Source organism: Hipposideros armiger, unplaced genomic scaffold, assembly GCF_001890085.2.
Source record: "Hipposideros armiger isolate ML-2016 unplaced genomic scaffold, ASM189008v1 scaffold_444, whole genome shotgun sequence".
In the NCBI taxonomy this organism is placed as follows: domain Eukaryota; kingdom Metazoa; phylum Chordata; class Mammalia; order Chiroptera; family Hipposideridae; genus Hipposideros; species Hipposideros armiger.
In genome coordinates, this window is record NW_017731794.1 from 59,344 (window position 1) to 75,587 (window position 16,244).

Consider the following 16,244-nt stretch of genomic DNA (forward strand, 5'->3'; position numbering starts at 1 on the left):
TTCAAAATGTTATATAGTGTTACTGAACTTTTTATAATGCAGTCTGTAAATCCTGACAAGCTGAACAAAGTACATTTGTGGAATATGTCCCCAATGTCCCAAGTGACATGATGTTTTTATGTTTTTCTGGCAATTCGTTGTGAGTTTACTCTTAAACAATTGCCATCAGACTCCATGTTAAGTTGGCCTCATAGGGTGAGCATGTAAGCATTACGGTGGGGAGGGGCGCCCATTATTAAGGAAACTCTGCAGAATTCTATGCCTGAGCTCCTGCCATGGAGGAGCGCTCCTTGTAATTGAGAAGTTTCCTCAAGATAAAACTGAAACAAGTGCAAGGTCATATGCCAGGGAGGAGTGTCAGAAGCTTGGTGCAAGCTGCAAGTGCCGTGGGAAGATTAGAAGGACTGGGATCTATCAGCTGTGGGATTCATAGGGAGGGGAAGGTGGGATTGAGAATGGATACTGGTTAGGCATCCATTCTCAATGTCTATTCTAAGTGTCACCCAGGCTGGCAGTGTTCCTTCTACCTGCCCACACCTAAGCCTATACCACCTGTGGAACATAATGACATTATCTGTCTCTCTCTCCCTACTAGACTGTGACCATGGCCTATAGCTGATGGAGCTTTGCAGGTCTTTCAGCCCCACCCTCAAACCCCTAGCAGGGTGCCCAGCACATAATAAATACTTTTGTAAAAATATTTGAACCGAAAGGGCATGATGTGAGAGATATAGTGGATTCTTACTAAAAATCATTAATTCATTAGTGTTAATTAAATGCTTCATTTTCAAAAATAAATGTTCACAGAGAGTTTCAGAATAAAAATGCTTTGATGTCAGCAACCTGTAAATTCCACATTATGTTTTCTGTACGTTAGCTTTTCAAAATGGAAGACAATGAGCGTGCGAATGGGAGGAGGGAGGGATGAGTTTGCTAACTGACATTCCTGCATTAAAGTGAAAATCTCTCTCTCTCTGTACATCTTAAGGTCTCTAAGGGAACTAGTTTCAGAATAGTTGCTGTTTCTAGCCCAGAGCGCCGACTGACATTATTAAAATATAATAGAACAGCAGTATCCCCTTCTCTTTATTCTTGCTAGCACAATGTGTTTTGAAAGTATAACACTAATGTGGCTAGCCTTTGTTTGAAAACAGCTCTTGAGTTATACATTTTAAAACTCAGTTTGATTTTCCATTTGTTGCATTCTCCCTAATTGTGGGGAAAAAATGTTCCAGTATATTTACTACACATATTTATTAGAACCTATCTCCCACGTTGTCTTGTCTCTGATTCTCTTCCAAGGTAGTCAGGCATCTGTCCTGACCTAGGCACCAGGGAGTCAAGATGAGTGACCCCAGCTACCGCCCTCCAGGTGCTCATTGCAGCATCTGCCTAGTGGGGCAACTCATGCATTTTCAGACTTGAGTCCATGCAAAAGAACCCAGTGCTGAAAATCACTTGTAATTACTTCTGGTGATGGGATGGCAGTCAATAATGAATTAAACAAAACCCAAAACAAGGCATGTCTGTTAAATGATACAAGTTAAAAGAAAAATCAACTTGAGAAGCACAATTTCAATGAAGGCTGCTTCATGCGTTACATTAGTAATTCTTGTTTATCAAGCCCAGCAGTATGTAAATGCTTTCTGTACATTTGATCATGAATCATTATAATTGTCCTGTACTTGGTAAGTACTTGGCCAGAAACACATAGCTGATAAAGGTAGTTAGATCCAGGACCATGGTCCATTCTGCCTAATATCTGAGGCCATGCTCTTAACAACCATTCAGTATGGAATAGAGCAGCTTTACAACTTCCCTGTTAAAGGGAAACAACACGTTCGGCCAAGTAAAGAGAAAAATTTACCAAGTCATAGCAGGGTATCTGTCATGTGCTATCTCCCTTAGCCATACGATTCCTGCTGCTGCAGTAATGTGCTGGCCTTCCTGGGGCAGGAAGGCACCCATCTAGGTGGGGATGTGAAAGTCTATGGCACTAAGAAAACTTGTCCTTCCCACTAAACCCATCTATGGCCTGAAGCAATTGGTCACCCCCGCCCCCAGTACCTCTTCAGTTTTATCTTCTAGGGCACTGGAATAATCATTTCTGCCTTTGGAGAGAGATTCATTCATTCAGCAATTCACTGTGCACCTAAAGTGTCAGGGACAGCTTCAGACACTGCAGACACAAAGGTAAAGGAGGCAGGCAGCATGGTCAGTGTGGCATCAGCATAAGGTGAGACATAAACATTAGCGGAGCAGCATAGAGTTTAGACATAGACTCACTGTGTTTGACAAGAAAGCAAAATAATCCATTGGAGAAAGGTTAGTCTTTTTCCAAATGGTGCTGAAACAACTAGATATCCATTTTGGGGGGAAATGAACCTCGATCCATACCTCATGCCATAGACAACAAGAATTGGAATGGATCAATGTAAAAAATATACCTGGGAAGGGACACAGGAACTTCTGGTAATGATGGAAATGTTCTAAATCTTTTATTATGGGAGTTACACATGGGTGTGTAAATTTGTCAAAACCCATTAAAATGTATGCCTAAGATGAGTATATATTTTGTTTGTAAATTAGACCACAGGAAAGTTGATTTTGAAAAAGAAATCATGATCTATTACTCCCTTGCTTAAAATTTTCCAATGTATGTTACATAAAATCCAAACTCCTTAATCTGCAAAGCCCTAAGTGATCTGGGTCTGTCTCCTTCTCTGACCCATCTTGTTAGCGCTCCGTTTACTTTTGATATTCCTTCTTCCTGGACTGCCCTTCTCCCAGGTTTAACCGTGGTTGATTCCTAAAGAGCACCAGCTCAGGGGCCACCTCCTCAGTGAAGTTCTCCCCAATTTCCTCAGTCATCACTTGAGTGCGTCATGGTGTGTTTTTCAAAGCATGCATCAATAGCTAAAATAATTTTTTTTTTAAGCTGTGCCACCCTGTCACCTGTTGGCAGCTCAACGGCAGCTCAACTCGGGCCAGGAATCAAACCAGCAACCCTGTTGCTCAGAGCTTGCACTCTTGAGCGAGCGATTAACCAACTGAGCCACTCAGCCGGCCCGCTAAAATTCTTATTTATTTATTTATTTATTTTATTTTATTTATTTATTTTTAACTGAGCCATCCTGCCACCTTTTGGCAGCTCAGCGGCAGCTCAGCTCGGGCCGGGCATCGAACCGCTGTTGCTCAGAGCTCAAATTCTTGAGTGAGCTCTTAACCAACTGATAAAATTCTTATTTACATGGTATTTATTGTTTCCTTTTCGCCATGAAAATATAATCTCCACATAACAGGAAGGATCTGTCTTCGTTACTCTCCTATCTTTGAACCCTAGAATAGTGCCTGCCTAATAGTAGATGTTGAATAATTATTTTTTGAGTGAGTAAAAAGGGTAAGGAATTCAGATTCTGTAATACAGACAGTGCAGGAATGCTGAAGGTGGCTAGGTAAAGAAATGGCACCATACAATTGGTGGTAGAATGGTTATAGGGATTGGATGGGGAACTGAAGAAAGCCCAAAGGCAGGCAGATCTTTAGAAGGCTACCACACCATTTCTGGTAAGAAGATAGGGAGACTTGAACTGAGGCTCGGTCAGAGGACATGGAAAGGATGGATCAATCCAAGCAACATTTAAGAGAGAGCATCAACAACACGTAGTTACTGCTGTTCTGAAGGTACGAGACCATTAGGCGAACTAAGGATTAATACCTGTGGAGATGGTGCTGTCCTGAACTGAAATAAGGGATCCAAGAAATGTAGCATGTTTAGAAGGTAAGATGACTTAAAAAGAGAAAAAAAGAAGAAGAAAGAGAAGATGAGCTTGGTTTGGGAATGTTAATTTTGAGTTACCTTGAGAACATTCTGGCAAAGATGGACAGTTAGTGATACCAGTCTGCAATGCAGGAAAAGAGTCAGGACTGAGGACACAGACTGGAGTTATTAGGTTGGAGGTGGTACTATAGGCATAGGAATGGAAGCTTAGGAAGAGCGGCGAGTAAACCAGGGCCTATGATGAAACTCAAGGGGTTAGCCAACTTTTAAGGACTGGGAAGAGGAACTAGTAACGAATAATGAGAGCACTTAGGAGGAGCAGAGTGTGGAAGCCATGGAGAGAGAGAGAGAGAAAGAGGGAGAAAGAATTACAAAAAAGTACAGTTAATAGTGGCAATTGCCACAGATATTTGGCAAGACAAAGACTGAAAACTTGGCAATTAGAAGTGACTAGTGACTTGAGCAAGAGCTGTTTCAATAAAGAGCAGGCAAAATACAGAAGGGAGTAATTTGAAGTAAATGGCAGGGGAGGACTTTAGGATAAAATGCAGAATTCTCTTTAAAAGGTGGGAAAGTGGGAATTTATGCCTGCAAGTCTGAGTAGGAGAAAGGTGTCTTTTGAGAAAAGTAGGAATACCACTAGGCCAAGGTCCTTGATTCAAAAGCTGTAAGGCGTCCACAGCATTGTGACAAGCAGATACTGAACCAACCAAGCCCCGAGAACCAGATTGCCAAATGTCGCCAAGGCCTGGCTAGGGTTGGAGGTGGTTCCTTTATTTTGGCAATAACATAAGTATATGATTCTCTCCAGTAGTCCTCCAGCCTCCTGGGTATAGGAGCCAGGACAAGGGAGTGGCTGGGTCACAAGTGTACACTGGCAGAGTCCTTGTGGCAGAGAACAAGGGAAAGATATGGGGGACTGTGGTCTACATGACTGGGTCCAGACTGAGACAGAATTAGAGCATGCAGGCGAGGGTGGCGAGGGAGACGGAGACTGAAAAAAACAGAAGGGTAGAAAGTCCAGGGCGTGGAGTAAGACATGTGGAGGAATGGTAGGGTGCAGTCAAAGATGGTTATTTAGAACTTCGGAATTCCTTGGAACTTTAGAATTTAGAATTTGAAGGAGATGAAAGGTCCAGAGTGTGGCCAGATGATTAGTGGATGAAATGGAGGCTAAAGATGCAGGTGAAGGTTAGCTCTCTGGACATGGACGTGCAGCCGCCCATAATGGCACCTCATACACACTGACGTTCCCCACTTCTGGGAGGCAGGTGATGATTGAAGCCAGGGAATTCAGCGAGTGATCAGGAGTCAGTAGATAACAATTACATGAAGAAGAGAGAGCTGGAGGGCACGAAGCTCAGAGAAGCATGGGCAGTTGTATGAAAGAGGGGAAAGGGTACCCTGGAAGTTGTGGTGCGGAGTTAGGAGAATGCCAGACTGATTCTGGTGGGCCGTTCCCAATGCTGGCAGAGCTGTGACCACTACAACAGACAGGAAGTCATGTTCGCTGGAAGATAAGAGGCTAAGGAACACCCCAGGTGAACAATCAGGTCATCCGTGATGAACACAGGTGGTGGGGTAGAAAGAGACTTGGTCGTGCTAAACGAAAGAAGCCTGAATCCGTTTTTGAACGTCCTGAAGCAATGTGATATAAATTTAACATAAGAAACATATATATTTGTACCTACTAAGAGCTATATGTTTCTGTAGCAAAACTAATGAAATTGTGTGTTATGATTTCTGTGAAAAATGTAATTTAACATTTGGAACGCATTCTGAATTTGTGTGTTGTTTAAAAATAACGCAGGTTTGTATTTTCGCTGGGTTTCTAACATTTTATAAACAATACTTTTTTAAAGTATGAATGCGAATATTTATGTCTGTACTTTTTTTTTCAAACAGGTTCTTAATCAAGAACCAGCTCTATGGATCCAGGACAGGTTTGTCCCATGGCCGGCTCTGAACAGCGCATTGTCCAATAGAAGACCCCACTGGCAAACCATCTCTGTTGCCTTACAGAGCAAGCAAAGGAGATGGATCGATTGAAGAGCCATCTGCCTGTGTGCTTTTTACCTTCTGTGCCCTTTTTAATTCTAGTATCCACTCTGGCGACTGCTAAGAGTGTGACTAACAGCACTTTAAATGGCACTGACGTGGTCTTGGGCTCTGTGCCCGTAATCGTTGCCAGGACTGACCATATCATAGTCAAGGAAGGGAACAGTGCCTTGATTAATTGTAGTGTTTATGGCATCCCCAATCCACAGTTCAAGTGGTATAATTCCATTGGCAAGCTACTGAAAGAAGACGAGGATGAGGCAAGAGGTAGGCTCTCACGTTGTGTCAAATGTCATAAAATATAAACACGGAATACGGAGGCAGCACCCTGAATGGTAGCTGTTCTTATTCAGGTTATTTGAAGATCTCCTGTTGTCTTTTTCTGAAGCAAGAGAGTGAAATCTATACCCTTCAGGATTCAAAGCAGTAATTCATTTTTTTTTTCACTCTGTCACTCAGAAGACAAAGGGCAAACATGAACGTCTTTTAAAAGGCCTCTTGGCATTTTGTAATTTAATGCATACAAATAGTACAGGGACGCATGTAAAACGGATTCTCCCTTCAGTTTATGTTCCATTTATAAAGGAGTTTTCTTTTGTTTCATGGAATTGGCTCAGAGAAACAGTATAGCAGTGATCCATCACTAAATGTCATTTTAATCCACGAATTGTGGATTTAAGGACCATGCTTCTTAAGAGAAGTCTCTGTGCAAGTTCTCAGCCATTACTAACTTGAGATCACTCTGTGCTCCTAGACATCCAACTGATGCTTCTTGGCTGTTGAGGCTGAGGCTAAGAGGGAGGGAGAAGGCAATAGCAAGAAATAAAATGTAGCAATAAGGGAATGCTTGGTTTTTAATGAATGAGGTTCTGGCCAAAAGTGTGAATCCCCGACCTAAGCATCTGAGCTTGTTTCAGGAAGAATTCCTGAGAGGACTGAGTGGGTCATTGGGACTCAGCACATCTCTTATTTTAGATGTGAGAAGTAATTGTCTGCAAACACAGCCCTGATCCACTTGACCTGAAGGAGTTAATGTTCTTTCCTAGCATTTACTGTGAGATGAAGTAGGGGGTTGGGAGCTGGGGAGTAAAAAGATCATTGTTCTGAAGTAGCAGCTTGTTAGTTTCTGCCCCTCTTTCCATTCCACAGCCCTTTCACCAGTGAACAATCCCCAGAAGAGCTTCTGCTCTAAGAAAACCTACATTTTTAATTTCTTTCCCTTGTTTTTTCTTAATTGCTCTGACAAAGAATAGCAGCTAATGCCTTATGTCTTCTTAGGAGCTGAGTGAATGGAGTTTTCTTGCAGTTACATAATTCTGGTTCACAGCTGTGCTCCCAATAGATAAGACTGCCAAAGTGTAATTCCCTGAGATCGGGGCCTCCCTGTCATGCTCACTTCCATTGCTGTTGGTCAGCCATTCAAGGAGGTACAGCGTAATAAAGCTTCTTCCCGTTAATGAAAATATTGTATATTATGTATCATATGTATGTTTGGCTGTTTAACCTAGAAGAGTGGAACTCTTTCCCTACCAAGTAAAATTATGGGACCGCAGAATTTTTCAATTAGAAGGGACCTTAGAAACAATGTAATCCAAATTCCTCTTTTACTCAATTTTCCCAAGGCCCTGCTGTTATTGTCTGTGACTAACAACCTTTAATACTGACAATGGAAGAATGAGACACCACACCTCTAGCCCACAATTGGATCCCATTCCTACAGTTCCTTCCTCCCAGACTACAAGTGAAGAGGAAGTGACATCATACTTGTAAAGGGGGGGGGCAGTAACCATGGTAACATATACACACTCAGGTCCCTGTAATTCATCAGGTCTTTCTGCAGGGCTGGGCCTCTGCAAGCACTATCCAGGTGACTGAATGAGGGGAGCAAGAACTCAGACCCGAATCTATCTTTCACATGGACCCTGGAACAAAGGTTATCCCTGGGTATTAAAGAGTTGGGGTTCAGGCACTAAATCCAGAGTCCTAAAGAGGGGAAAAAAACGTGGGAACACCATGGTATTAGGGCCTGAATTTAATCACGACATCGTGAGTGCTGTCTGGAAGCAGTAGTACCTTAATGCTTCAAAGAGATCATGTGATGTCTTCATTGAAAAGGTCCTTGTAACTATTGACTCAGTCTTAGCAAGCAAACTCTGTACCTTGCCTTCTTCATCTGTGCATTGGGAAATTGGACTAGATGGGAGTTATATTGGGCTCAATACTTTGTTTTGTGGGTGCTCAGGTGGTCTCTAGGAGCAGCCTGCCAGTGACCCCTGAACCAGTGATAGTCAGTGGAAAGCCTTTGGCACAGAGAGCTTCCCCATCAGAGCTCAGCACTGTCATCCTGTGTGTAGCCAGAAGCCTTGCTGATAAATCAGTTAGCTGTTTTTAAATCTCATAAGGAAGATGCACTGTAGACTTTTAAAAAGAACTCCTGACACTAGTACTTGATGTTCCAGCTCGGCTTTTGTAATTACAATGCATAATAATAGTCATTTCAGAACATATGCAACACGGGGTAATATACAAAACACAGTGCCTGACAACCAAGCAAGACCTAGGAAAATGTAGAAACGAGACTCTTTCTCATAAGCTATTAGAATTTTAGTCCTAGAATGGCCTATTAAAGGACCCATAGTCTTTAAGCCTATGACTGGATTATATATATTATAACACGGACATAGATTCAGTTTTCAGGATGATAGGCTAAAAGTTTAAATGGAGCAGTGTTTCATTTTTAACTCAACAAAGAGGTGATTGAATATAGTATGAAAAAGGATGCTAATGTCCTGGAACGTTGCTTAGATACAGTAGATTACTGTTACCACCACACTAACAAAATGAATGTAATTTTCATTAACAACCACTACCATTGATTAAGCCCCTGTACCAAGTTACATATATTATTTCTAATCCTTACATTAAGCATGACAGTTAGGTATTATTAATCCTCATGTTTCTAGATGAAAGCCCAGAGGAATGGAGAGGATAATATACAACCAGAGTACATCCAAGCTAGTATTTACTCTCCCTCTGGGCCCAACTGGCCTCCACTCATCCTTCAGGTCTCAGTAGGTGAAAAATGTTGGAGAGCATCTAACCCAGACTGAGTGAATGAAAGCAGCCCTCCAGGTGGAAAAGGCATTGTCACTACCATCACAGTCCGATAGTGTGAGGGTGTGGGCTGTAATGTGTGTACATGGTTGCACACACAAATGTATTCCAACTTATCTGGTGAGCTGCTCCAGACTCTTGCTTTGTGACTAGCCTGGAGAGGAACACTTGCTTGTGTATGCCGAAAGCATGAGACAGCTATTATTCATGCCAGCCCCACTGGTCCTACACAGAATGGCGCTATTTCCTGTCATTGGCCTGAGCTGCTATGCTTTCCTTCCCTGGTGCTTGTCATATCAGTTCTACAAGATCAGGAGAGGCCAATGTGTAATCTACTTCTGGAGACTTTTTTTTTTTTTTTGGTCGTTTACCCAAGGACCTGTTTGGGGTGGTGCACCAGTGATATTACAAAAATAGCTCAGAATTCAAATAACATGAATAACCACAAATGGCCACGAAATGTGCTGGTTTCAATTTTCCTTTTGCTAGAGTTGAGTAGAAATAGATAGTTGTCAGAAAGTACTATGAAAAAGTCCGGGTTATTTCAGGTACTAATTATCGAGTGTGTTTTTGCTGTGGCTTCTTACTCTGAGTTTGAATCATTTAAATGGACATTAGCACCTTTATCAGATGATAAATAACAAGCACTTCAAGAAAACCAGCTGGTGTAGGCCTTTGTCAACATGTCTGCCTTGTTAGCAATTGAACTTCAAATCTGCCTTAAAGTTAGGTTTTAGACTTTTCTGTGGATTTGTTGTCAGTACTCTTATAGCATTCTGTCACCAAAAATAATTACGCATTATCTTTGAAAAGAAATATACACACAGTAAACTGAGCGGAACTACAGCTATTATCACAGTTGCACAACTGCTACTCGAGCTCTGTGGAATTCATCATTATAAATTTTGCATTTAGTTTATATCACCTACTTGTTTTTATCTCTCTACTTTTCAGACATTTTTAATAGACTGTGAATTGCCTTTTTACTACTTCTGCAAGTGACAACAAACTGTACCAGCCACGTTTTAAGACTGTAGTGTATCACCTGCTTACTTCATATATATGGAAAGAGGTCAGTTTCCCCAGCATTAAATGTAAATTATCCGTGGCCTCTAAGATCAGCATGAAGTAGTATGTTAACTTACGAAAATATTATACTGATTCCTCTTTTAGCGCACTAAATATTTGAGATAAAAAAGCCAACTTATCAAAAACCATTAAGCAAAATATATGTAATTATGAAAATGTTATTGGAAATTCAGAAAACGCACATAATAGCCTTTCTTAGAGCAAGTTTCTTAACTTTTCTGAGCCACAGTTTTCCTATCTGTAAAATAGAGATAATTCTTTTTACTGCCAGGTGAGGTTGTGAGTCTTAAATAAACTATTGTGTATTAAATGCTTAGTATAGTACCTGGAACATACCAAGCCATCAACTAAGTGGCAACTGCTGTTATTGGTAATATTGTCCTACGAGTGTATTGTCACAATCCTAGATTCCAAGTGCATAAATCTCTCCTTTATAATATAGTGTCTTTTGTAAAGAAAGGAAATCATTTCCTGGGTAATTTCCTATTCTCTATCTCAATTTCTCAACTTTTTAAAAAACATTCAATGAACACACACACACACACACACACACACACACACTTTTTTTTAACGGGGGTCTATTTCCCCCCCGAGGACATTTGGCAGTCTGCAGACAGGAGGGGATGGGAGCGGGGAGAAGAGGGGAGAGTATGTCCTAACTGGAGGGAGGAGGCAATGGCAGGGGAGAGAGGATGCTATAGGCATCTCGCGGTTAGAAGCCAGGGATGCTGATAAACGTCCTGCAATGCATAGGACAGAGCCCTACAAAGAATTATCCAGTGCAGAATGTCAGCAGTGCTCCAGTTGGAAAACCGTAGTCTAATCCAAAGAAGCAGTCTTCAGCTAACTAAAGAATCATTTCACAGTAGATCTTTGAGTGAGTTGTTTGAACTCATAATGTATTTTCCCATAAAAGTGGTTTAATTTGTGGTACTTCGGTTTTCTAAATTGAGTCATATTCAGATCCAACCTGGCAGCTAACCACCATTTATAGTGTTTCCTTAATGTGGTGTGCTCCATCTGGGATGCAGCCCAGAATGCCTTAGTCTTAGCCATGAAAAGACCCTTCCAGATCCGTCTCTGATAAGGATGACAGCTGAGATTCCCAAAATGGAAGCTATTTATATGAGACTAGTGTAGGGTGCCCTTGTCTTGGAAGACCACCTACAGCTACTATCAGAAAAGACTAATGCTAGCCCGCATGGAATGACCTGGAATTAAAAGTACTTGGCACTGTTTTCAAAAACTAAGGTTACAAGATCATATTAGCTGGAGTGTCAGATGTTTCCTTGACCAGGAAATAAAAAGACAGTAGGTTTATTTTAGATATTATTCCTACCTTTAAGCAGAGCAGAAGTGCAGGCCCTGAACAACGGCCTAATCCTTCCACCCCCATCTTCCTGAGCTGAAAGCAGAGCTGAGCCTGTGTTATCCCAGGCTACTTTGGCTCCATATTATGTAGGAAATAGCTTGTTAGAGCTGCCCTAGTACTCTTTGAAGAGGTCCCTTGGGAGGATTGGGGCGGGCTGGCCCAAGAGCCCTTGCAGCTTGCAGTGTTTACAACCTGACTCTGTAGCCGCTTCAAGGAGCTGTCATCTACTGCAGAAGTGTTGTAACAGGTGCAGCCATGCAGGGCTAAATTTGTTTTCAATTATGTTTTGCCAAAAGGCTCAGATCCTTTCTCTTCAGTAGCCTGTATTTCACATATTGGAAAATAGGCACCACATTTAGAGCCACAAACCCACACGTGCATTCTGTTCGTACTTGAACAGTTGTCAATTCAATGCGATACTCATTCAAGTGAATGCTGTATTTCATGTTTGCATAAACATTCACTGAAATGCTCATTGCCTGAAAATTTTTATTTAAGTTGGTGTCAGGAAAATGGCCTACTTGTTTTGGCAGATTGAACTCTCCTCCTTGAAAAGCATGGGTGTGTGGAGCTTAGGAGCCAAAGTACAAGGTGTGATCAAACAATATGGTGAAATGTTTAAATTTAAAAAGCCAAAAATTTATTACAGTAAAAGACACATTGCCATTAATCGCCCTCAAAATACTCCCCGTCACTTCAAACACACTTATCCCATCATTCTTGCCACTTTCTAAAGCAGCTCTGGAAGTCCTCTTTTGTGAGTGTCTTTGCTTCATCCTCCATCATGACAGTGCTCCATGTCACACATCACTTCTGGTATGGCAATCTCTGTCAAATAAAAGCATTATACAGGGTATCCTCATCCACCTTATTCACCAGATCTGGCACTGTGGGACTTCTGGCTCTTTCCCAAAGTCAAAAGGACCATGAAAGGTAAAGGTTTTGAATCAATTCAGGCCATCAAGGCAGCCACGACAGCACAACTAAAGACACTTACAAAAGAGGACTTCCAGAACTGCTTCAGAAAGTGGCAAGAACAATGGGATAAGTGTGTTCGAAGGGTGGGGAAGCATTTTGAGGGGGATAAATGGCAATGTGTCTTTTACTGTAATAATCTTTGTTTTTAATTTAAACATTCACCATATTGTTCAATCACACCTCGTATCTAAACAAGATTGTAAACAGTTTTAATGTTACACCACTCATTGGGGATATTGACAAACCATACATCACTTTCTTTACACATTCACAGAAAGATATCTCTAAGGAAAAAGAAATCTCTTCTAATACACAATTTGAGGGAAAGCCTAAAAGCTTAGCATTTGGGTATAATGTTAATTTTTAATGCTCAGTGATCCTCAAGAAAAGCTGGAAAGATTTAGGATTTCAGTAGACATGGTGTTCGGCATCTGTGTCTGGACTTCCACGTTTTCTCCACTGATTTAGTCATGGGTCAGAGAAGGCTTTCTCAAGGAATAACGTGAGATGTAAATGTGGTGTCTTAACTGGGCTAAGACTGTGTGACGTAGGGGGCTTGGGAATGGAGAGGGAGCATGTGGGAAGGTCCCAAGGCACCTTAAGATATGAAATAAGGCAGGTGAGGGGGAAAGGCCTGTAAAATGGGGCCTCCTGTCCTCTTGTAGGGTAAATATATTAAGCTCATGAACATTCTGACCCTGCTCTCCTCCAGTTTTGTCTCTACCCTAACCCTTCTTGATTTTAAAAATGATTCGTCAGCTGCAGCAGCTGACACTGGTTCCCTCTTTTGCTCATATGCCACCCCCACACACACACATACACACCATCTCCCTCTGGCTTTTAAAGTTCTTTCTCTTTACTCCTGACCTCTTCCTGCCTGCATCACCCCAGCCTGCCCTGAGGGCACCTCATGCCTGTCTAAGAAGCCTGTCCCCCTGTTCCTGTGCCCACCACACTGCCCTGTGCCGGTGTGTTTGCCACATGATCCCTGTTATTTGTTGGACTCTGTGTCCCTGTTTGGGCTGATCCTTTTTACAGTCAGGGATCATTTTTGTATTTGCACAGTCTAGCATGGAACCTGTATATAGACAATTTATTCAATAATATTTTTTGACTGCCTGCGTGAACAAGATAAAAAAAGATCACTGCCCTTCTAAAAATGTCAGCTTTGTTGTGCAGCATAGCACACATTGCAGTATGGCTAAGAAACAACATCTGTTCGCTTTTCTTTATGCAAAAGAAAGGCTGTCACCACAACTCCTTTATTCACGTGGGGGAGGTTTTCACATGTAATTCTTGTGCCTGGAGTTTCTTGGGGGAGACTGTGACAGATTCCTGGGTGAACTCTAGTCCCCTGTAGAGATGCAGCAGCCTTTCTCCTGCTGCCTGTGTCAGTTTTTAGCCTGAAGCCGTCAGGTGTGTGTCACGGTACAGGACCAGAGTGGGAATAGAAAGGATTGTGGGGGGGGCCCGGGGGGAGGAGAGGAGGGCAGGCATTCCAAAGGATGGAGCTACAATCCGAGCAAGGCACAGGATGTAAGTGAGCTACTATCGTCAAGAGCATCAGGGAAATATTTTTATGCTTAATCTTTCATATTATATTCAGAAAGTAATGGTTAAACATCTGCCTCTTTTATTTCCTCTGAAATCATTACACGTAGAACTGACTTGGCATTAGCTGCTGACATTTTAGGTTTTTATTTCTGCTGAAGGGCTTAATGACAATCCAACCCATAACTCAGACATTCCCACTCAGTTACAGTTTAAAATACATGGGAACGGGATTGGGTAGACCCCATTCATGTGTATAGATAGCCCTGAAGGTTTCCTGTGACAGTCTCTGCGAGTATTTTTATTTCTTAAACTTTCTGACAGCTGAAGTCAGGACCTTCCAGAATGAGTCTCAGGGCCAGGTAGTTAGTTATAGGTGAGGTGAATGGTCATGTGCAGCACAGGAAATGTTCTCAAAAGGATCCCGGGTGGGCGGGTACCGTGTGAAATTCTTCATGACCCCGGGCCCCAAGCTGATGTGGGAGGACCCCCAAAGCAGAGTCTGTGCCATCTTCATAGTTTTCAGGCTGCATGTGGTAGTAAAACATGCAGAAACCTTTATCACTCATGAAAGGTCAAGCTGAGGTTGAGAAGAAATATTTAGAGTCTTAGTTCCTGGGAAGCAATGAATGTATCAGCTTTTGAAAAAGAAGAAATGTAGGCATATATCACCTTTGAGGTCGGAATCTTAGCTCTTCTGACATTATAGTCCGTGTGTCCGTGTGTGTGTGTGTGTGTGTGTGTGTTGGCTTTCAAAGACTTGCTTTGTAATCTGATAATAGAATGTTTAATCCAGGTTACATATTCATTTTGTCATATCATACCTGAGAGGACGCCTAAGTATCATTACCTTAATCCATAAAGTAAATATCATGTTTGTTTCAAGAGGAATCTAGTAAGGGACTGAAAACTGAAGGGCTGTCTTGGTGTTCTTGTCTTAGATTGGAAACAGGAAAATGCTGGCAGAGAGAGATGTGGTTTCAGTCACTTAACTAGGGTGTTGCAGCTCAGATTATAGGTAATAACCCAAGTGTTTTAGGATCATAACATATAGATTCATTTTTGTCATAGTTTATAGTTAGCTAATACAGCCACTTCACAGATACATAGCTGGGCTTCAGACTTCAGGAACAAACTAAATTAATGATTGGATAAAGTATATAAAAGATGTTAGAATATGCTCCTAAGTAATTATCTGCTGAAAGTCTCACAGTTTCCCCCCAAAAGAGCCACAAGTGTCACCAATAAGGTTGTGTTTGATTCCAACCTATGCCTCTTTTCACAATGTGACAAGAAACTTCTGAAATTTCTAAGTTGTAATCTGAATGGAATAGCTTGGGACCATGACAAATAAATACTTGTCAATAGGCCATTACAAATATGCCTGAAAATAACTATAAAATTCAAGTTCAGAAACATTTTTTAAATCGTTAGGAAAGCATTGGTATGTTGTAACTAATGCATATTCTTGCATTTCATTTTTCTATAATAGTTAGAATACAATTATCACTAAAGTGACGTAGGTGTGAGGAGAAAGCTGTTTATATTACCATCAGACGCCTGCCTTCTTAGTTGAGTGTTCTTTTCTGCCTTTGTTCTTCTACACCCAGATTCACACTCCTCTGTCCTTGTATTTACAGATAATTCCTCCATAAAAAGAGTGGCCACGGGGAGATTAGGAGGAAAATAAGTTGATCTCTTACCCTCTTCTGCCCTATTGCCTGTTATATTTTCCAACAAAAGAAGGAAAGGAAACATGAGAAACTGCTACAAGTTTAGCCTGTAATTCTCCAGAACCCAATACCTTCCATGTCTATAATAAGCTTCCAATCAACGAGAGATTTTCCCCCCATGCTTGCTCTAGCCTACTTACGAGACATGCAAAATTGAAGAAATGAATTGATAATTTCCCTTGCCTCTGATTATTATACATTGGGATAAATCTGCAGCTGGAGTATCAAAATTCAGGTTCAGGCAATGAAAGGTGCATAAGGCTTGCTCCTGTCCCAAATGAATGAGAGAAAATTCCACAGACTGGGTGCTAGGTGTGTTTATTCATGCACATGCACAGAGACTGAAAATTCACTAGGTTTTCCAGACCAGTGTTTTCTCCTCTTGGGGAACATACACTGGCTGAATTGTTAGAAAAGGGTTACTTAGGGACGCCAGGGACCACTCTTCACAGATGTTCTTTCAGAAAGCAAAGTAATGTGACAGCATCTAGTAGAGGCGTCCTGCCAGATTTCCCACGGCTAGCAAAGCAGGAGGGACTGCAGGCCCCCAGAAGGCACCTCATCTCTC

General features: G+C 41.7%; 1 protein-coding gene across 4 annotated transcripts in view; it reads left to right on the forward strand.

The window, feature by feature from the left end:
* Positions 1-16,244, forward strand: part of MFAP3L (microfibril associated protein 3 like) — a 38,480-nt gene that overhangs the window by 15,085 nt on the left and 7,151 nt on the right. For 2 of the 4 annotated variants that reach the window (XM_019665500.1, XM_019665501.1), the window contains exon 2: positions 5,687-6,106. In XM_019665500.1, the coding sequence (XP_019521045.1) occupies positions 5,818-6,106 (289 nt within the window). In that variant the 5' untranslated portion in view covers positions 5,687-5,817. Of the gene's footprint in view, positions 1-5,686; positions 6,107-7,134; positions 7,267-9,951; positions 10,026-16,244 lie in introns of those variants that run through there. The other 2 variants (XM_019665504.1, XM_019665503.1) reach the window with 2 other exon arrangements.